We start from the raw sequence: 24,372 nt of genomic DNA on the forward strand, positions 1-24,372 counted from the left end.
AAAATAAATAAGTATTAAAAACATTTATTTAATTAAAAAAATTATTAAAGTTTTCTCTATGTCCCAGGATATCTTGGTATATGTGCAATATATATGTATTCTGCTGTTGTTGAGTGGATTGTTCATTATATGTCAGATCTTGTTGGCTGAAGACATTGTTAAGTTGTATATTCTTGATAATTTTTTTATTCTATCAATTTTTGAGAGAGAGGTGTTGAAGTTTCTTTTGTATTTTTTTAGAGAGTTCTCTCAGTTTTTCTTCACATATATTGCAGCTCTACTGTTTAGTACATACACATTTAGAATTTCTATGTCTTCTTGCTTAATTGATCCTTTCTCATTACATACTATCTCTGTGGAAATTTTATTTGTATTCCACATTACCTGATATTAATATAGTCAGTCAGTATAGTCATTCTTGCTATCTTTTGATTAATTTTCGCATGGTATAAGTTTTACCATTTTTTTATGTCTAGCATATGTATATTATTATAATTGAAGTGAATTTTTTATAGAAACAGACATGTAAATGAGACTTCAGGAAGTAGAACTTTAGTTCACAGTTTTTCAGTACTATATACCAAAGTCACATGACCTTGGATCTTCAGAGAGAAAAAAATTATTTAAGTGAAAATTTTACATAATGCTCACATTGTGATAACCATTCTAAATGACCATCTGACTGTGAGATCAGTACTCAGACAAAATCTCCCTTCAATCACTGTACATTTTTTAAATAAATATTTATTGGGTGCTAATTATATTACTGAAACTGTTCCATATATGTTGGACAGAAAGAGACAAAGAAGGAAATTATCATAAAGGCTTTAATAAAAATAATATGGGGTAACATAAACAAAAGTGATATCAAAATGTTCTATAATTCTGTGGTTGGTGAAGAGATCTTAAAAGATATGTCAATCTTTGAGTGGAAATGTGAATATCAAGCAAAATATATACATGCTAAAAATTATGGCAGATTTGTAAAGAGGAGCTGTGTAAATAAAGACAGTCAGATTTTACTGATCAAAATGTACAAAATTGTGATAAGACTTTCTCAGAAAATAGTTCCTCAAAATCAAAAAATAAAAAAAATTGTAGAAATTGTCTTTGTCAAAAGACTCTTCAACCTTCCAGTAAAACATATAATGCTCTTTTATTAACACACTACAGTCACTCTGAAGTTTTCAAATTGCCATTTTGGCCTACTTTATATTTGGCTTTTATTTGTTAAAGCAGTTTATAATGTATGCTGAAAGTTTTATGACCAATATATTTTGCCTTGAACTTAGTATCTTCGTGCTGTAGCTTATTTTTTTTTTTCTTTAACCATATAGTGGTCTTACATTACTATCCAGGGTATTCTCAATTATTTACAAGGGAATATGTAATTGTTTAAACAACTTTTTTAAATGTTTATTATTGAGAGAAAGAGAGTGTGAGCAGGGTAGGTGCAGAGAGAATGGGGGACAGAGGATCCAAAGCAGCCTCTGAGCTGACAGCAGAGAGCCTGATATGTAGCTGGAACCCATAAACTTTGAGATCATGACCTGAGCTGAAATCAAGAGATTGATGCTTAACCTACTGAGCCAGCCAGACACCCCTATGTAATTATTAAAAATTAATACAGTCACTGAATTGATTCTTTTTAATTTTTTAATGTTTATTCATTTTTGAGAGACAGAGACAGAGCATAAGGGAGGGGGAGAGAGAGAGAGAGAGAGGGAGAAAGACACAGAATTTGAAGCAGGACCCAGGCTCCCAGCTGCCAGCACAGAGCCTAACCCAGGGCTCAAACTCACTGACTGTGAGATTATGACCTGAGCCAAGTCAGACGCTTAATCAACTGAGGACCCAGGCACCCCTGAAATGATTCTTTAAAGGAAATTTGCCCTTTATATATTATTATGTATTAGTATTATCACAACAGGTCAAAAGCTCTAGCTGAAGATACCACATTTAAATATGGAGCTGCTTTTTCTGACTTGAGGCAGGATTTATAGGCCCAGGTCAGTTAGCACCTGTGTTCACGTAGGTCAAACATCGGTACTTGTGATGTTGGTAAGAAAAATGGATAAAATCATAAAAATTCATTGTATCATCAAGAGAGAAGGTTGGAACAAGAAATTTACAAGTAGGGCTACCATAATTTTCATGTGGAGCTATGTGTGACCTTTGTTATACTATCTTCTATGGAATTTGGGAGGAAAACTGTTGTTTAATTAATACCTTTTATTAGTATTAACTCACCCATAATGTCAAGACATATACTCAATTACTTCCTAGTTTACTTGGAATCCCCTCCCCCTCAATATTTTCGACAATTTTAAAATTAAAAATAAAATGAACCTTTCATATATGCAAAGGACTACCTAAGCAGCCTTGTATGTCCTGTTAAAAGTTACACAGAAACACTTCTAGAGCAGTATCTCCAAGAAAAGCAAACACACACAGAGGACTTCCTGATAAATACAGACCTCCATGTCACTGGTAGAACATCTCCCAAATTAATTTCTGAAAATGAGCAATTATTTACCTTCAATACTCAGAACTCACCTCATCACAAAGGAGGTCACTGTTTCTAGTGCCCGTTTTATCACAATCACAGGGTTTGCAAACATCTACGGCGGAAGTATCTGCACCAACTTGGCGGAAAAAGTAATCCTTACACAGCTCACAGTTCCTTCCTGCGGCAGGGAAAGGTTATGCATTATGACTTCCAATTCATTAAAATCAGCTGCATAATTCAAAATTAAAGACTGTATTCCTTTGAGGGAATTCTATAATTTTCGGGACGTCCATTTTAATGCACCTTTCATCTCTACCTGCCAATTTAGTGATCCAGAGCATATGAAACAATGAACCTGTTACAAACTATGCTTTACTTCATTAAACGCCCATCTGTTATGTAATACCACACTTCTAAAAAGCTCTGCTTTGTTGGGGCCCATCCATTTTGAAAGACTTTGCTTCCAAATTTAAAACTTTTCTTTATTTCTAGGACTAGGCACTTAATCTAAATCAAATATGAGAAATGTTTATATGTGTGGTAGGTGATGGCCATACAGTTGGAAGCAAGTATGTGTGTAGTATTGGAAATATTATTCAAGCACTAAATCGTGTTTAAAAAAAAGGACACTGTTCCAAATATAATTTATTATTCTATATTAACATTATTAAAAGTAAAAGTTTCTGCTGCTTATTGCCATTGTTTTTTTATTTCAAATACCAAAATATAAATTTATTATGTTTGGATATACCAAATACGTTTCATATTAAATATTAGAATAGACTGACATGTTAGAAATATGAGGTAATTCCCATAGTTTACAATTTATTATTTAGAAATTTTCTCTTGACATTTTATATAAGAAAAAACTTAAACTTCAGGGAGCTTCTAAAGTAAATGTGAGTAGTATATAAGATCACTGAAAGGAGCTGAAATAAAACTCAAGACTATCAATTCCCCCTTAAACATTATGCACTCTGTTCAAATATTGTTGAAATTGGCTCAATATCAAAAGACTATAGAAATAACTTAATCAAGTAAAAAACACATCCTGATGGATATTGGCCATGGACTAATTAAAAATTAAATGGATTTATAATATGTCTAGAATATTTCTATTTGCATATGCTGATGACTCCCAAATTTCTATCTTTAATCTAGAAATTTCTTTATTTATCATTCAATGAATATTTATTGAGTGATTACCATGTTTCAAACACTGAGCTAAATGCTGAGGAATACAGTAGCAGGCCAAATACACATTGTACCCTTTCATAGAGCTTTCTTACAGTCTGGTGGGTAAAATGAGTTCTAATTAAACAATTACAGGAATAAATATGCATTTACCAATTGTGATAAACATAAGGTGCCACTAAAGTGTATAGATGATACTGATCTGTCCTGAGGCATCACAAAAGGCTCTTTTTGAGAAAGGAGCTTCAAAACTGTGTTTCCAATTGCCCGCAAGAGTTTCTCTTATCTCTTGGGAAACACTGTGAATATTTCCAAAACAGAACTTGCCATTTTCTCCCTAAGCTTCTCTGAACCTCTTGTGTTTCCTATCTCAATGGTTAGCACCAACATTGACCCTCCTACTCAAACTGGAATGTTAGAATTGCAACTTGACTCTTTCTTTGCCTTATCTACACCCTACACTTTTGCTCAGAAAACATAGTCCCTTTCCATTCCAAATATCTCTTGGATCCAATTCTCTATATCCACATGATCTCAAATGTACTCTAGAATTCTTTCTTACCTGGACTACTGCAGTATCCCAAACCACTTTTGGCTCTCTCCAATTCTTCTCAACTTTATAACCAGATTGGTTATAAACACGAAACTTTTTATGTCCCTTTCCTATAAAATACCTTCTATTAACCTGAGGATAGAAGCCAAACTCCTTATCACAGTTTATACAGTCTTCCAGATCTGGCCACTACCTTCCATCTTAGCACCTTTACTTACTCTCTCCCATCTTCCCTTACATCAGTTCTTTCAGGGTGCCATGTTTCTCCCTCCTCTAGGCCATTGCACATCTGTATCTCTTACTAGAAATCTTTGTCAACTCCCTAATTCTCCTCCTCACTCCTCCACCTGGTTAACTCCTACTACATTTGCCCTATCTTAGCACTCCTCAGACAAGTTTATAATTGTTCCTTCAATAGTGTGCCTTTCAGAGGCATCTGGGTGGCTCAGTCAGTTAAGCATCCAACTTCGGCTCAGGTCATGATCTCAGTCTGTGGGTTCACATGCTGCATTGGATTCTGGCCTGACAGCTCAGAGCCTGGAGCCTGCTTAGGATTCTGTGTCTCCCTCTCTCTCTGCTTCTCTCTCTCTCTCTCTCTCTCTTTCTCCCTCTCTCTCAGAAGTAAACATTAAAAAAATAGAGTGCCTTTCCTACTATATAATAATCCACAGAAAGACAGGAAAATTCATCTTTTTCATCGTTATATTCCTAGCACCTAGCCACGTTCTCGTGACATTTTAGGTCATCAGTAATTATCCAATAAATTCATTCATGCTTCAGAGTGGCACACTTTCAAATCCATCAGACTTGGGCCATTTTATTTTGCAAATTGAGATGTTTCCTATTTCTGCTTTTAATTTACGAGCCCATCAGAAAATGGTAATTTTCAATGAAAAGTCAAAATGCTATATGTTTTTTAAGGTTTTTTATTTATTTATTTATTTTGAGAAAGAGAGAGCATGAGCAGGGGAGGGGGGAAGAGAGAGAGGGAGAGAGAGAATTCCTAGCAGGCTCTGAGCTGACAGGGCAGACATAATTTAAAATGATTGCATTGCATGAAGAAGCACATGGGCCTCAAAGGCCAAATCAGCCTTGGTTATTTGTTATCTATGATTGCTAGTTACCTGTGGTGTTATGTTCACAATCATCACAGACCCCTCCACCTCCTCTGTGGTGCTCAAATGGAAATGGGTCCACTGAGATGTTGTAGTGGCAGCTTCTGGAATGGTTGTTGCATTGACAAGGTTTGCAGTTGAAAGCATGAACTTGATCACCTTGGCGGAAAGGCTTATCATTATAAAGAGGCAAGCAGTGATCACACTGAAACAATAAAGTAACAGAATAAAGAAATATAAAAAAGTGATTTTTGTCTTTAGATTTATATATCAGGCACTTTCACTAGACGTAAAACTAACATCAAAGAGTTAAAAGCAAGAAAAAATTGTTTTTGAAAAAATGTTTTATAAATCAGAAATTAACATATTATAGGTAGTATGAAATTATAAGTGTGCATACAAGCTGAAACTATGCAAAATGGTGTGAATAACCAGTGGGAAAAGTTTATGATTGTTCCATAATCTTTAATTTTTTTGTCAAAACATTAAAATTTGGCTTCCAGTTTTAGGTTCCATAAGTAAAGAGCCTGGAGTCACCACTCCATCCTAACAAGTAACAAGCTGAACAGACTGAAAAATCACCAACTCTTCTTGGATCTCCAAGGGGAAAAATGGGACAAACAGCTGTCCCCAAGGTTGAAAAAGCAGACTGACAGTTACAGGGAGTCTCAGTGACAAAAGCAGAGACTCACCAGCAGAAGACTCCATGGGAACCAGTTTCAGGGGAAAAATGAAGACTTATCTGTACTTAACAATTTGCTGGAGATTCAATAGCAAAACGTCTGAGAAATGACGTCTCCAAGGGGACCTAGTTACAAAGGGTGCTCCCAACCATTTTGTGGCATTTACCTCCAGGAGCCTGACTAGGTTCTCATAGTAAATATCAGGAGAATATTTCCTAATGCTTCTGGCAGAAAGAGGGAGAGGGAGTAATTTTGAAATAAATTAGTGCTCACTGCTCTTTTCAAAATGTATTTATTTATTTAAGACAGAAAAAGAGATAGAGAAAGCAGAAGAGGGGCAGAGAGAGAGGGAGACAGAGAATCTGAAGTAGGCTCTGTGCTGACAGCAGAAAGCCCAATGGGGTGGGGGTGGGGGCTCGAACTCATGAACCATGAATGAGATCATGACCTGAGCGAAAGTTGGACACTTAACCAACTGAGCCACCCAGGTGCCCCTCACTGTTGTTTTTAATGGTATTTACCCTCAGGAGAAATTAGTTAAATATAGCCTAACCCGCTGGGGAATTTTCTGAGCTAAACCAACTTCGAGAAGAGAAATACTCAACTCCAGCCCACTCCAGACATCCTGCCCACCGATAGGTGGTAGAGACAGAGAAGCACATGTGAAGTTCATAGCCCAGAAGCACAGGCTCACTAAAAGACTAATCATAGGACTATATAGTACTTCCCCCACAGTTCACCACAATGCTAAAGGCCTGTATATAACAGTTCCTTTTACCAGGCACTTCTATCTATGAAGAAAAAACTACAAGGAACACTAAAGGCAAAAATCCCCACAAAAAACCAAAAAAATTAAAAAACATGACACACACACAGTTTGAAAAGAAAGAGCAAGCATCAGAATCAGATATGTCAGGGATGTTGGAATTATCAGACCAGGAATTTAAAATATCTGTGATTAAAATGCCAAGGGCTCTGATGGATAGAGAAGACAGCATGCAAGAAAAGATGGGCAATGTAAGCAGAGAGATAGAAATCCTAAGAAAGAAACAAAAAGAAAAGCTAAAGATCAAACAGAAATGAAGACTCCCTTTGATGAGCTTATTAACAGATTGGACTCAGCAGAGGAAGGAATTTGAGGTAGATGATGTATCAATAGTATCCTCAAAAACTGAAAAGCAAAGAGAATAAAAACTGAAGAAAAAAAAAACAGACAAGCCAAGGACAATGGGACAAGTATAAAAGGTATAACATACACATAATGGAAACACCAGAAGGTTAAGAGAGAAAGGAATGGAAGAAATATCTGAAACAATAATGATTGAGAATTTCTTCAATTTAATGTGAAACACCAAACCACAGATCCAGGAAGCTTAGAGAACACCAAGCAGGATAAATACTAAAAACAAAAAACAAAACAGGAGTGCCTGGGTGGCTCAGTCAGTTGAGCGTCCTACTTCAGCTCAGCTCATGATCTCAGTTCGTGGTTTCAAGCCCCATGGTGGGCTCTATGCTGACAGCTCAGAGCCTGGAGCCTGCTTCAGATTCTGTGTCTCCCTCTCTCTCTGCCTCTCCCCTGCTCATGCTCTGTCTCTCTGTCTCTAAAAAAATATAAACATTAAAAGAAATTAAACAAAACAAGACAGCAAAATCTGTACCTGGACCCAGAGTTTTTAAACTATAAAAAATCAAAGATAAAGGAAAAATCCTGAAGAAGCCAGTTTTAAAAACATCTAACGTGTAGAATCACAAAAGAATTACATCTAACTTCTCAAAAACCATGCAAGTAAGAGGAGAGTAGAGTGAAATGCCTAGGTGTCAAGAGAAAAAAGTCATCAACCTAGAATTCTGTACCCTGCCAAATTATGCTTCAAAAGTGAAGGAGAAATAATCACTTTCTCACACAAACAAAAATTGGAATTTGTTGCCAGTAGATCTGTCTCACAAGAAATGTTCAAATTTCTTTAGAGAGAAGAAAAATACTGTAGGTCAGAAACTTAGATCTACATAAAGGAAGAGCATCAAAGAAGGAATAAGTGAAGGTAAAACTTTAAAAATGTTCCATCAGTTATAAACATGAAGGGATTTAAAATATAATAAACTAACACTTAGTAGACTGCAAGTTAACATTTGAAACTTTGTGAATTAAATTGTATTTCCTGTAAAAAAAAATTGAGTAGCTTGAATAGTGTTTGCTTTCTTATCCTATAACTCTATAACTTTCCATTCTGAGCAAGCATCTTTTCTATGCCTTGGTGAATTATCATATTGCTTTGTAAGTATGGATCCATCATTTTTTTAATGTTTATTTTATTTATTTTTTTTTTAGTTTTTTTTTAATGTTTATTTATTTTTGAGACAGAGAGAGAGCATGAACGGGGGAGGGTCAGAGAGAGAGGGAGACACAGAATCCGAAACAGGCTCCAGGCTCTGAGCTGTCAGCACAGAGCCCGACGCGGGGCTCGAACTCACGGACCGCGAGATCGTGACCTGAGCTGAAGTCGGACGCTTAACCGACTGAGCCACCCAGGCACCCCTATTTTATTTATTTTTGAGAGAGAGAGAGAGAGAGACAGTGAGAGTGGGGAGGAGCAGAGACAGAAGGAGACAGAGAATCCCAAGCAGGCTTCACACTGTCAGCATAGAGCCCCAATAGGGGCTCGAACCCACAAACTGTGAAATCATGGCATGAGCCAAAATCAAAAGTCAGACACTTCATCAACTGAGCCATCCAGCTGCTGCCCAACTTCCATCATTTTAATCTTTGCACTTCCAGTGTCATCTTCACCCTATTCCTCGTAACCGCTGTGCTCATATTTACAATATGAATTGAACAATATGAACTCAACGCATGTTCAAATGTAAAATGCAGCTTTTTATCCGCTGCACATACAGAGCCTTTCAAATGGTGGCACCGGTCAGCTACATCTTCTGTGAAGAAAGAAATGCTCAATTCCCCTTTTTGCATATTCCTGTTTCTGAAATGTCACATGGGTTTATTCCTGACAGACTAGGAAGCAGCACAACTGCAAGCTCTTTAGGAATGAACTCAACGCATGTGTACCAACCAATCACCAACAGACTGAAATAAGAGACATGATTGGTCACTGATCATGATGTGCACTCATTCTTTCCATAGTAATTTGTAGACTGAAGAGCCAGAAGCTAAATCTGTACTTTATAAAATTACTCACCATTAATATACTGTGAAAACTAATATTTTAACCATACTGTTGGAATATTGTGTTGTCTAACTAAACTATGGAAACTGAAATTTATGTATATTGGAACTCTGCAGAGTAAATATTTTTAAAGATTTTGTTACATATGGCCAAATTCCTTCTAGAAAATTAAATTTATAGTCCCACCAGAAATATATGAGAATGTCCATTTTGTGTTCTGTTCAACCTAAAACTGCTATTATCTCTTCATGATTTTTAGAAAAATATTAATCACTGTTTTGGTAGGTATGCCTTTTGTTACTACTAAAGCTATATGTTTTTCATCTGGTTCTTGGCCAAATATAATATTTTTTGAGGAAACTTTTCATTTGTATTTTGCATATATTTTTGTGTTGATTTTAAATCTTATCACATATTAAATACATTTTTCTTTTGCCAGTCAAATAGTGAGGATTTAGTTCATAATTTTCTATATATACTTTTTTTTTTCTTTTACTTTACTTCTAGTTTAGTGGCCAAAATTTTCAGTAAAACAGGTAATATACATGGCAGTTATAATGGTAGACATATTTGCATTATTTCTGAATTTAATGGAAATGTTTTTAATGTTCCAACTTTTCTAATGATGTTGACTATATCAGGTAAACTATCATTTAAAAGAACAAATATATTCTGAAATTAATAAGATCTTTTTATATTAAACATGAGAAATATATTGTCAATTTTGTTAAATGTCCTGATTTAATTATTTGACCTAGTGTATTAATAAATTGTTATAGGATAATAAATTAATTAGAATCTATGCTTGCCTTCTTAATTAACATCATTAATGGTAAATCATGGCTAAAATTATTTAAGATTTTAAACTTATATTCATAAATTAACTTGTTGTATGTTTTTATAAAGACATTAAAATAAATAAAACCCTAACATTTTAATGCAGAATCAGTATGTGCTTCAACTTATCAAGTTAACTTTAAAATCTGAGTGATCAGAAAATTCATATTTTGTACACACATTAAAACCTACTATAGTTTGTCAAGTTATGTTGCTTATAAAGTATAACTGATTCAAGATTTAAAATAATATATACATACATAACAGAATTTCTGAATTATTTTTCTTACACTCCCCCCCACCATTTTCTGCTATAAAATAATGTGACTTCTGAAAGTGCCCAGCTTTTCTCAGAGTTACATATTTAAATGATGAATTAGGAGAGTCAAGCCACTTAAAGTCTCAGAAAGCCCCCCTATCTATTCATAACAATGATCCTTTGAAATTTTTATTTTTTTAAGATTATTAAAAACTATTTTGATATTTTGGACAAGAAAGGTCATTTCCTTTTACTATTTTCTGCAATAAACATTTAATATGTTAGAGCAGTTTGACATATTTCATAATCATTACTTGGACAAACTGTAGTCTAAAGCATTTTTTACCAGTATTTTTTTTCCTCCACTACTTCATAGTTGAACAATTTCCTCCCTTAATATTTTTAAAGTTGGAAAGAAAAAAAGTATATAAAAATTTAATTGTCCAATGTGTTGCTGTTCTGTGGTATTCTGAAATTTTTAGCATGAAAGCACATAGTTTTGTTACTTAGCCAAGGAAAAGGAAAACAAAAGACAGAGAGAGGAAAATGAGATGGAAACATCACCATTTTCCCATCAGGTAATGCTTAATTCCAATAATTAGTAAAGAATTCACTCTTACATTTTGGTAAATTTTTGAAAACCTTTATTATATTTTTTGGAATAGAAGATTTTTTTTTTATTTGCTGAAGATTCTTTCTCCCCAAAACCTTTTCTCACCCTTGGCACTGGGATACCTGTACTTTTTCTCCTCCCACAGCACTCCATACCCTGACCATGTTCCTATTGTTTTGAAGTGAAATTATTGCTTTACTTACATGTATCTTCCAGGAGTTACAAGTTATTGACTTTTGTACTCCCTGTGTCATCTGCATAGAAGCTTACTAGACAATTGCTAAGCTGTTAACTGAAAATTCACATTTAATAAATATAGTAATATCCAAAATAGTCATTCTTAAGAAAATTTAGAGAGGGGACACAATGGAAACAATTTATAAATAGGGTAAGGTTTATATAAAGACTTCAAAATTGGATGTTATTAGATGATTTTCAATAAACAATTCACAAATATAATAGTCATTTTGTAAAAGAAAGTTATGTAGCAATCTATAAGAATATTGTCAATTATGGATCGTTGGCCTAAAAAATAAAAAAAACAATTAAAAGCAGGGGAACAAACCTCTTTAAGTTTTATTTCACCAGCAATAATCACTTGCAAAGCAAATTATATAGAATTCAATGTTAGATCTTAGGCATATGCTTGAAGTCCGACGTTTTAGTTCAATTACTGGTGCTGCCACTAACAGTAAAAGGTAAGATGAAATGCAGACTTTCTGTATGCTGCACCCTCTCTCAAGCATTTAACATGGATTATTTCATTGAATCCTTTAGGCTTTGGATCATATAAGTATCTCACATCTGATTTCTGTTTGTTGATTTGTTAGCCCTGTGCTCTCACATACCTCTTTAAGCCTTATTTTTGTTATTTATCACATGGGGTAATAACACCTGCCTCATAGAATTGTTGTAAAGATCAAGTGCTTAACAGAGAGTCTATCACATAGTAAGCTTTCAGCAAACACTGTGTACTACTTTTTTATCAGATTAGCAACTGAGAGTTAAAGAGGTTAAGTACCATGAAAAAATATCATTGGACAGGAACTCCTTGAAGCTACTTTACCTCTGCGAATCTTAGTTTCTTCATCTCTAAAAGGAAGACAACTCAATTCAATAGTTTTATTTTTGACTCAAAGGATAAGTGGTAACATTTAAGCAATGCCCAACACAAAGCCTGGCACAAATTACATATTCAAAATCTGGAAGTTACAAGATGGAGAAGGAAGAAGGAAAAGAAAGAGGAGGGTAAAAATCCAACAGAGGTGTTTATCTGAAGTTCAAGTGACACTAGCAGTATATAAGACTGCCGCAGTGCAATATATTAACTATAACCATTAATAGGGGATTCTGTGATCAGAAGTGTACTAGTGCATGGTCTAATGTGGAGGATGTAGCCTAAAGAATGGAGCAATGAGCAATTAATGACCAAATTTTATTTCTGGTTAATTTTATCGTCTGTAGCTCTAACGACGGAAAAGGCCTGATCTACACATACTTCCTAGGAGCCATCAGATATCATTAGGATGTAACTATCACTTCTAGTAGGCTTAACTATAGGGGAGATATATTCTAACTGAATAAATGGAAGAATAGATGAAAACTCACTTTCTGAGTTCCTGGCTTTGGAGGAGAGAAATGAGCTCATTAAGTTCTCTTCCCCAGGTCAATTAGCCATGCAATTAATCTCGTTTTCTAATGTTTTTAAAAAACTCTATCTCCATTGCAACACTTTGGCCAAATGCAAAATTTTTGCTACAAGATGATGCCAGATATTTTTTTTTAATTTATTTTTTTTATTTTTTTGCTTCTTTGAAAGTCTTCTTACTGGCAACTTTGCTCACCCGATGTTGGTGTTTTTATTATTCAAGTTATACTTTCTTGAATAAAGGTGGTGGAAGTGATGATACGGAATCCGTGGTCCTGTCATCCTGATTATAGATGCAGTTTGTCTTTTACAAAGCAACTGCCGGCTGTTTGAGTTTGGGATGTTGCCTACATGAGTTTGTGGAGCAAATCCAGCCAAAGCATTCTTTTGGTATTTTTATGAAGACCACATTTCTGTTTTTCGACTGTGATCTAAAACATAAATCTCATTTAAGAATTTATTTTTACCATTAACCTAAAAAAGACATTATCAAAAAGGCTTGTATATAAGACTACACTAAATACTACAATAATGCTTCAAAGACACAGTCCTGGGTTTTTTAATGTTTAAAATCAAAGAAAAATTTGCCACTGACCTAATGGAGTGGCTTGAGTACTACCAAGTAGCTGTTGTTGAAAATGTCTAGCCTCCCCTTTGTGGACAATAAAAAACCTGCAGAAATATTAGTAACATCTTATCTCTACCTAAAGAAAACAAGCATAGATATTATTTTCAACTCTCAAGTTGATTTTTTTTTTAAATATATTACAGTACCAGGGTGACATGGGTTTGTAGAAGCAGAAACTAGTCCTAGGAAGGAGGTGCCAGGACATTCCATTGAACCCAACAATTCCAGTGGGAGTTCAGAAAAGTGCATTTTTAAAACTAGTGGTAAAGATTTTTTTAATTGTGAAGAAAAGGAAACAATGCCCCAAAGAGAATGCTTTGAAAATGTCATGTCTTGCCAAAGGAATATAATGAGTAATTATTTTATAGTGCTTTCACTTTTAAGTTTTGAATTGTCATTGATACTTACAAGACATGGAACTTCATAGCAAGAGGGAGGTAAAATGCAGAAATATATCCTTTGTATGTGTTCTCAAGATACAGCAAACGTATAGAATTTTGGTCTCTAGACAACATAGAATATTTTGAGAAAATAAAGTCTTAAAGGTACAGACATCACCTGGTCCAAATTGGTATGAAATATAAGCAAAAGTCTATTATTCACTTTTTTGTTGGGTCCATAGAAGACATTTTTCTGTGTACTTGGAGTTGTGTACAATATAGTATTTAATATAAATAAAAACATGAAACTTAAAAAATTATAAATATAAATGTAGAAAAGTATTCATAATATAGTTTGAACTTAAAAATGATGTTAAGGATAACATGGAGAGTCTAATGCTATTTTCTAGATAGAGTTAGATTCATCTGCAGACATGGATATAGAGCTACAACTTTAAGCAGATAGAAATGGATAATACAGATTTACAATAACAATAACAAAAGATCTGAAAGGATATAAACTAAGAGCATTTGCTGAGGTTATCTATGGACGGTAGAGTTATAGAAGGCTTTTACTTTTTATAAGTTTGTTTTTTCCGCAGGATGCATTTATTACTAATGTATTAAAAAACTGAGGGCAAATAAAATGCAACTCCTTGGATACTTACAAGAAAATTACACATAATTTGCATGTAACACTTCACTAAGAGAAGCTAAGAAAATTAAAATGTTCCAGTTTTAAATTACACACAGATCAGTAAGATACTACAGAGGAAATGATTATTTTTTCAAGTCAATGTAGGCTGAGTTTATGAATTACCAGAAAACAGAGTATGAATTTTTTAAAGATATAAATGTTTCCGAACAATGAGATTAATAAGGATTTTTAAAGATGACAGTCAAATTTTCTGTTGTAAAATTCGATTTAAAAGATACAGAACTAAACGACACACTGACATATTGGCATTTGATCTTAAGGACAATGCTGTGTTACTATCATTTTGTGTGGTTCACAAAGACAGATTAAAGACAAGAAATACTTTGTAGTCTATCCTTTGATTATTAACTTTCATGCAATGTAAATTTTTGGTTTCATAATTGCGTCTCTTTACAACTTCTTCCAGATAATTCTGAGAACCATGGCAAAATAGAAGAAACATGAGTAACTTTTGAGTAAATTATGAGCATGAGTAAATTTTTGATCTCATAATTTTCTTCTATCTTTTCTATCAATGACATTTAAATTTTTATTTAAAATTTAGAAACATTTGCATACATTTTATGCAGTTTCTGAAACAGTTTTCTACTTAATGTTTTTCCAATCTCCAGTTAATCATTTGTCACTTTAAATGATGTGTTTCTTCTATAACAACTGGATTCCCCTGATATGTTCCTGGATGCTCAAATTATAAAATTAGACAATGGCTTTATCAGGGTTGAGGAACTTTATCATTGATTCATTTAACTGCTTTCATTTTGATAGCTTCTTAAGGCCTACTAATCAACTCCATGAAGTTGGAACCAAACACTTTGACATATTCAGGTAGGATTGACATAGAACAATCAGTGAATCTAGAAGACACTAATGAAATCTATTTTATTGTATTACATTCTAACAGTACACAATGATATTTCTCTGAGACCATTAAATGGAATAGTATTCTCTTGTTACCATTACAGACTAGCAAAGACAATCTCTCAAAGATAATCTACAGGTCCAACAGCATTTTACCAACTCCCTCCCATCAGTCTCATTTTTGATCCATTAATTATGAATACTTTCAAATTTACAGAAAAAAATATGAACTGCATATAGGAAAATTTAAAGAAGTGAGACTTTAGCAGCACATCATTTATTCAGTCACCTATGCAACAATCTTTAATGACCATTATGTATCTTTGAAGGAAGAAGAAAATATCTTCTTAGCCAAAGATACATAGTTCCTAGGAAGGATGGGGGTGATGCTGATCTTCCTGAAAGTTACTCATAGAAGAGCTCAAAAGACCTAACAGACTCAATGCCCTTTGAAACCTCAAGTTCAGAAAAATGACCACGAGTCATCAAAGGAACAACTTGTCTTTAACATTCACAGATTAAGAAAACAGAGAACCTGCTTTTGAATTATTTCAAAAATAGATTGACTCATTTCTTAAATGTTCATTTCAATTTTTTTCAATATTCAAAATTCAATTATATTTCCTTTTTTTGACATTGCCAATTTTTTTTAATTTATTTTTTTATTGTTTTTAATTTTTATGTGTTGTTTTTATTTAAATCCCAGTTAGTTAACATATAGTGTGATAATGGTCTCAGGAGTAGAATTTAGTAATTTATCACTTACATATAATACCCAGTGCTTGTCCCAACAAATGCCCTCCTTAATGCCCATCGCCCATTTAGCCCATCCCCCACCCACCTCCCCTCCAGCAGCCCTGTTTGTTCTCTGCATTTAAGTGTCACTTGTGATTTGCCTCCCGCTCTGTTTTTATCTTATTTTTCCTTCCCTTCCCCTATGTTCATCTGTTTTGTTTCTTAAATTCTACATATGAATGAAGTCACATCTGGAGGTGCACCTGGCTTGCTCACTCAGAAGAACTTGCAACTTTCGATTTCTGGATCATGAGTTTGAGCCCCAGGCTGGGTCTAGAGGTTATTTAAATAAAAAACTTAAAAAAAAATGCAATTAAAAATAAAAAGTCACATCTGGAAAATCTGTAAGAAGTAGTTAATTCCCCAGTAATGGTAAATGATGAAATAATCCTTTATTTTTCCTTAAGTCTAGGACATACCATACAGGTTAAAATTTAGGGGCACAAAGGACAACTATAGGTGCTGCCTTATTTTATTAAGCATTTATAGAGAAAACAGCATGTTGTCCATACGTCTGAAATCACTGCAATTATCATGAACTATTTGAATAGTCAATTTGTCTGTTGTCCTTTGTAGACAACTATTAGATCTTCTTGATCTAATCAATCAGAGCATAATACCTGAAACATTGTAATTCCCCAATACAGGTTATTGAGTAAGGGAAAGAAACGTATAAATGAATGAATAAACCAGTGAACGGATGATACAACACGAGTTCATTTCTATTAGTGAATTCACTTCCTTCATTCCTAGTTCTAGCAAAAAAAAAAAGTGAAAGAAAATTGTCTCCTTTTCTACTCTCAACAGAGACATGCCCACAAATGTCTTTATCTAGACAACACTTTCATGCAGTAAGAATAGCCAATATGTTATGGCATCAGTCCTAAATGCTTCATATTTATCAGCTGCCTTTCTTTCCAATAATCTATGAAGTAAGAGTTGCTGTTACCTCCATTTTACAGGTAAGAAAACTGAAGAATAGGAAAGAAATAATAATTTTCTAAAGCCACTCCCTGGAATGACAATTAGTATAAACTAGAATGTAAGAATTTGTGAGGATGGCAATGCTTGCTGTGTTTTGTTCATTACAATATTCCCAGTGCCTAGAAGCCCTCACACATAGTAGGCACTCAATTTACATATATATATATATATATATATATATATATATAATATGTATTATATGTAAAAGTATACACATAGGTACATATAACTATGTATACATCATATATACATATACATACATATATATTCATATACACACACACATATATATATATATATATATATATATATATATATATATACACAGCATATCTATATCATAGTCTCCTTCATTCTCCATTAGAGCTCTCTCTCCTAATCACCATGCTATGCTGGCGCCAGGGACAGAAAATGATCTCAGGGAGAGAGGTGCTGAGTGGATCCACTTGGCTAGCTGTTCATACGTCCCTCTGCTCAAAGTGGAAGGCAGAGCCCTGGAAATCCAAAGTTGGAGTCTCTCCCCACTGGCTGGAAAATTCAGAGGTATGTAGGCAGCCCCTGCCTGTGTGGGAAGGAGAGGAAGGCATTCTGTTCCAAAGTGAGAGATTATAAAATGCTCACTTTTTAAGAAGTCAGTATGGTACTAACTGAGCTAAAAGAGGCAATTTGTTCAACTACTCCCAAATGGCCTAAATGAATTGGAGATCTTCTGAAAGTCTGTAAATTGCTCCTTTCTCATCAGATTAGTGTGTTGGAAATTTTAAGAGCCTAAATCTCTAATAATAATAATTGTTCTCCAGCTCTGTTCAGAGCTTCCTCTTTTCTTTCAATGTAGCAGTTCAATTGTGTTCGAATGATGTTGTTTCAGTAGAATTTCTTGTGTCTACTAGAGAAATCAGCTTTATAAACATAAAAACTTCAGTGTAGTCACATAACTACTTGTTCCAATAGAAGTTTCCCTTTGTAGACCTAGTGCTCCAACCACAGATGTATGATTAGACAAACATGCGAACTTCTATCAGTGATAGGTTGGGTGCAGTGGGGGGATGATAGCACAGATGAAATATCCAACTACAGAGAGAATCCGGACAGAAAGTGACTCAGTGCTTTGCATATAGTAGGTGATCAATAGATGTTTGAGGAATGCATGAATGAATGATCTAATGGACTGTTTACATTTGTGACATGTTACAGGACTATACCTTAGTTTATCTAGTATTTATTGGAATGGTAACACTAAAGGTTTAAAGGTAAATGCAGTAGTTTCCTGCAGATTTTTACCTATAGATTATTATGTAATCTCAATTAGCAAACCCTAAATGATTACCAGGCCTTGCCATTGAGAAGGCTTAAATGTTCATGTATTTATCCTTGAATTCTTCCTTCGGTAATTCTTTCCCCTGGTTAGAAATTCTCATATAATTAAAGCGTCCACAGAAAATACATACTTAGCTGCTCTCTAGATGCGGAAAGTAACAGCATAAATTAAATAACTACTGATACTATTGGATAATACTGATGAGACAGTTGTGGTAATATAATAATCATGAACACTTAAAATACATAGCCTAACAAATCAACCATTAATATGTGTTGGCTACTTTTAGAAACTAATTTATGAAATGCCTTGTCTGTATGTCTATGGGTAAGGTTCAATGGAAGATTGGAAACTCATCCAATAAAACAAATTTTGATAACACGTGAAACAAAATCCACATTTGCAAAAATAGAGACTGTAGACAGAATTATATGGACAACTGCTTCAGTTCTACACATTGTCCATATATAAATATAACTGATAGTTTATATACTTGTAAGGAGGAAACTTTTCACTCTGGCTTGGGAATGCAAACCATCTAACAATGTCTAGTTGTTGAATGAGATCCATTTGCATGACAGGCATTGGAGTCAGATTGCTTTTGAATACTGGTCATTGTTTCATATTTGATTTGTTCTCTGGCTTGCCTGCCCTTCGTATTGCCTCTTTAACTGTGGGAATTGTTCAGGGCACTAAATAGAAAAGACATGTATGAGATACACAAGGCTCTCCCAAGGTCCAGAAGAAGGATACTAAGGTTTCTTCAAATTTGTAGGTTGTAACCAAGTCAATTCTCCTTTATTAGCAACCATAATAATTTACCTCTACTGATACGCCAGAAAATGTGGACTGGAATAGAGAACACATTTGTATAGGATAATCTACACTATTTTATAAAGGAAGCCAATGAAGAAAAAATGGATACATCATATTAAAATCTCTTCAAAAATAGATTCATATTTTAAGCAGCAAAATCCATTATGTCTTTTCATTTTTAGGGTTCCTCTACACTTAGTGAGTGGACACCAAAATGTATTTGAGTTCCTATTAGGAAAGAAAGCCATTTTACATTGGAAATTTTATTTCATCTTAGACTTCAGTACTAGATTAGTAAATTTTCAAAATCCTTTCATTAGTATAGCTACATTGAATTTTTTTAAGATTTAAAATGTCAATGAGATTTGTATTATCTGTTAATTATAAATTGTCAGTCTGAATAATTTGTTTGCACTAAAGTCATCTCTATTTATTATAATAATTAGTGTGTACCAGGAAATCTTTTTTTAAATTTCACAAATGAAAGTCCTTCAATATTTTCAAATACGTGGATCTTTAATCAAGATGTTATAGTGGTACTGTAGCATAATGCTCTACACACAGAAGGCATTTAATAAATATTTGGTGAATGAAGCTAGCAAATGATCAATCAACACATTAGAACTCTAAAAGTACACAATAATCATGAATTTTGTAACAGTTACCCCATCCTGAAGAGTCACCTCCACTGTTTTTAGCAGTAGCGTGAATACTTAACATAGATGATATGTATCTGATAGATTAATAAATCATAGTATTTTAGGAAAATTATATTAAAATATTTAGGATTGCAAAATTTATAAATAAAAAAGCAAACAAGCATGTTCTTTTATTCACTACCTGACTTAAAAAACAAAACACTGCAATATACATTCTACTCCATCAGTGACACATGAACTTAGCAATATCCATTCACAAGCTTTTCTTCATACTTACACTTGATATATTACTTAGTAACAGTATTGTTGTGCATGTTTTTAAATATTACATAAATGGTATATTGTGTATATTATTCTATAATCTTTTTGTATTCTATTGTCTGAGAGTCTAGTTGTGTTGATGTAATAGCTATATTCATTTATATGAACTGAACTGCAGTAAGTATCCATTTAAATGTTTGCAAACTGTTTTCCCACACTGGTGACACATTCCCATCATTAATGGATGAACGAATCCCCAGTAATCTACACCTTTGCCAGCCAATGAAATTTTCAGATTTTTTGAATCTTTGCCAATATCATGAATATAAAATGTTATCTCACAGTTATGATTACTGATAACCAGTAAAATTGCAGCTGTTTCCACGTGTATATTGGCCTTTTGAGTTGCCACTTCTAGCTGCTTACGCAAATTACTTGGCTCAACTTTCTTGGTTTCTTAACCAATTTTCTTGGTTTCTTAATTGGTTTGATTTAAAAATTCCCTTTGTGGGGCGCCTGGGTGGCTCAGTCGGTTAAGCGGCCGACTTCAGCTCAGGTCACGATCTCGCGGTCCGTGAGTTCGAGCCCCGCGTCGGGCTCTGGGCTGATGGCTCAGAGCCTGGAGCCTGCTTCGGATTCTGTGTCTGCCTCTCTCTCTGCCCCTCCCCCGTTCATGCTCTGTCTCTCTTTGTCTCAAAAATAAATTAAAAAAAAAAAAACGTTAAAAAAATTTAAAAAAATAAAAATAAAAATTCCCTTTGTCTGTTATATGTGTTGTGTTGCTAATATAATCTGCTAATATGTAGCTTTTCCTTCTCTTTATTTTAAAAATGGTAGCTTTTGGTGATTAGAAGTTTCTAATTATAATGTAGCCACATTTATTAGTTTCTTCCTCTACAGTTTTTCCTTCTTGTATTCAGAAGTTGTAAAGACATACTATATTTTCTGTGGAAAAATTATTTTTAAATTGTCTCTTGTTTTTTGTCCTTGGGTATATAAAAATAATTATTTTCATGTTTCTATCCTATATCTAGGCACTTTGCTGAATTCCCCTCAATATTTAATAATTTGTGGAATTTTTTGCATTTGTGGAATTTTGTGCTCAATTATCTTGTCTTCAGATATTGGCAGCTCAGTTCTTTTAAGTGTTGTTTGTTTTTTTTCTTATCACATTGAGCTGGCTAGATCCTCCAATAAAATGTGGAATAATAGACATCCTTGTCATATTCCTGGTTTTAAAGGGAATGCTTCAATAGATTTACATTTATATGCACTGTTAATATTAGGAACTGGAAGGTATTATGCTAAGTGAAATAAGTCAGAGAAAGACAGATACAATATGTTTTCACTCATATGTGGATCCTGAGAAACTTAACAGAAGACCATGGGGGAGGGGAAGGGGGGAAAAAGTTACAGAGCGGGAGGGAGGCAAACCATAAGAGACTCTTGGATACTGAGAACAAACTGAGGGCTGACGGGGGGGTGGTGGGGGAGTGGGGAAAGTGGGTGATGGGCATTGAGGAGGGCACTTGTTGGGATGAGCACTGGGTGTTGTATGGAAACCAATTTGACAATAAATTATATTATTATTATTATTATTATTATTATTATTAAACAAAAAAATAAATCTCAGAAAAAAGAAAATTATACTTGTTTCTCTATCAGGTTAAGAGTTCTTAAAGCACTTGTCTAGAAAGGTGTTAATTTCATTAATTGCTTTTTTCCAAGCCTACTGATTTTATGTTTTTGCTTTCTTCAATTAATGTGATGAAATACATTAATAGTTTTATTAATATTAAATTCCACTCTCATTCCTGGGAGAAACCCAATTTAGCTACTATATATTATTGTAGATTTGATTCATCATTTAAAAATTTTTGGCTTTGTTTATAAGAGAGTGATCTTAACTTTTCTTTTTGTACTCTCCTTGTTTGATCTTACATCCTGGCCTTCACAATTCATTTTACCAACACAGTTCAAAATAAGTTAAGACCCTAGTATACTATGTATTTAACTTGTTTATTTTACTTCTTTGGTTTCCCCCACCCACACCACCAATTCATAAGAGAATATAAATTCTTCAAGAGTAGGAATAATTGTGTTTTGCCCAGAGATGTAAACCTACTGCATCCAAATAAGTACTCAATAAAATTTTCCTGGATTAATAAAAGGCTCATAATTTTAGTTGAAGGTTTTTTCCATCTATTTATACTTAACTCATTGGGATAAAAGTGAAATGACTGTATGCATTCATTTACTTATAAATAGTTAATGCTTAAAGTGTGTTGTGATTACAAATTCTTTATAATTTGTTGCAACTATCATATTGATTAGTACGTGATCAATGTTCATAAATTTTCCATGTGATCTTGACAAGAATGTACATTTTTTCATTGTTGAATACAGGAATCTATTAGTTTAAGCTTCACATTAGTTCAATTCTCAATTATTAAGGATTTTAATTTTTGACTGCCTGATTAATTACTTAAATGAGATGTATTAAATTCTTCTACATTGATGTTGGATTTGTCAATTTCTCTTTCCAGCTCTGTCAAATTTTGCTTTATACTTTTGAATCTATGCTATAAGATGCATGTAAGTTTAGAATTCTATCATTTGCCATTATATAGTAAAGCACCTTATCTCCAATAAAAGTTTTTACTTACAGTCTATTTTACCTGATGTTATAGCTTAAGCCATTTTTAAAATTTTTAAACTTTGTATGTGCTCGTGTTTTAGGTATATGTCTCACTATCTCAACACCAGGGCCATGCTGAGCCTTGTTGGAGCCTGAGACCAAAAGAAAAATATGTACTCCTATGTACATTTATAAAATATCCTCTTATAGTAGGAACCAAGTAGAAAACATTAATAAACACTCTATAATCAAAAACATAGCTATGTATAAGCTTTCATCTTACCCAATCTGTTTTTAAACCATTGTCAACCTTTATATGAGGCAGACACAGGAGAGCCTTATAGAACAGCTAGGCAGGGACTGTGGCTGACTGGAGTAACAGCTCTCATTGCTAAGTAACTCGGAGTTATAAAACAAACAACAGCTTATTTTTATTTAAAATGTTTACATATTTTTCCTCAGAGATTTTAGTATTATTTTGCCTTTATTAAACATTACACTAAAATATTATTTATCTTGATTAATAAGTTTTCTGGTGCCTTCTTAAAATTTGTGCCTGAGGTACTCCCTCACGTTACTGCAGGTTCTGCTCAGACAATGGTGGTATACTATATTTTGATGTGTGTGACAGTTATTTAAATTTTTTTTACATTTATTTATTTTTGAGAGTCAGAGAGAGACAGAGAACAAGTGGGGGAGGGGCAGAGATAGAAAGAGACATAGAATCTGAAGCAGGCTCCAGGCTCCGAGCTGTCAGCACAGAGCCCGACACGGGGCTCAAACCCACGACCGTGAGATCATGACCTGAGCCGAAGCCAGACGCCCAACTGACTGAGACACCCAGATGTCCCATGTGTGACAATTCTTAATTCTAACTGACAAGTGTAACACATTTACATTTGTTATATTTATTGCTATATTTGGAATCTATATTTTCTATATCTCTTACTTTTTTATTTCCCTCTTCTTTTTTCCCTTATGTCAGAATAAGAAAGATGTTTCCTTTTTATTCTCTGTAGTTTGGGAAGTTACATACTACATTTCTTCTCTTTTGCTGTGTTATTCTTAAATAAAAATCCTGCTTAAGTTAAAATTTGAAGTATTCCACTCTCTTCAAGAATAATTCAGGGACCTTCGATCTCTTAGGTGCAATCATCACTTCTGCCTTAAAAGCTACTTTTTCAATAGACTATAATTTTTGAAGCATTTTCTAGTTGACAGAAAAATTGAGAGACAGATACAGAGTTCCCATATACCTCCCACCCCCACCTATTCACAGAATTCTCAACTTTCAACATTTGGAACCGGAGTTGTATGTTGTCATAAACTGATAAACCTAAATTGACACATCATTATTATGTGGACACATAAACAGTCCACAGTTTAATGTTTACTATACTTATGTGGCTGTATTTCTATTTCATCCCACTGATCTATTTCTTTATTTTTGCCAAGACCACATTGTTTTAATTACTGTAACTTTCAGGATATGTCTTGAAGTCAGGTCGTGTCAGTAGTCTGACTTTGTTCTAGTCTTTCAATACCGTCTTGGCTATTCTGTGCCTTGTGCCCCTCACACAAACTTGAGAAATGGTTGGTTGATATCCACAAAATAAATCTCTGAGATTCTAATTGGGATTACTTTGAATCTATAGATAAAGGTAGGAAGAACAGACATCTTGGCAATACTGAATCTTCCTGTCTATGAACATAGAATAACTAGT

General features: G+C 33.9%; 1 protein-coding gene across 2 annotated transcripts in view; it reads right to left on the bottom strand.

Moving 5' to 3' along the window:
- USH2A (usherin) overlaps positions 1 to 24,372 on the bottom strand; it is a 745,506-nt gene that overhangs the window by 618,759 nt on the left and 102,375 nt on the right. For both annotated transcript variants that reach the window (XM_058701414.1, XM_058701413.1), the window contains 2 exons: positions 5,381 to 5,576; positions 2,557 to 2,687 (listed from right to left, as the gene is read on the bottom strand). In XM_058701414.1, coding sequence (XP_058557397.1) covers positions 2,557 to 2,687; positions 5,381 to 5,576 — 327 coding nt within the window. The remainder of the gene's footprint in view (positions 1 to 2,556; positions 2,688 to 5,380; positions 5,577 to 24,372) is intronic.

This window comes from Neofelis nebulosa, chromosome 15 (assembly GCF_028018385.1).
Source record: "Neofelis nebulosa isolate mNeoNeb1 chromosome 15, mNeoNeb1.pri, whole genome shotgun sequence".
Classification (NCBI taxonomy): Eukaryota; Metazoa; Chordata; class Mammalia; order Carnivora; family Felidae; genus Neofelis; species Neofelis nebulosa.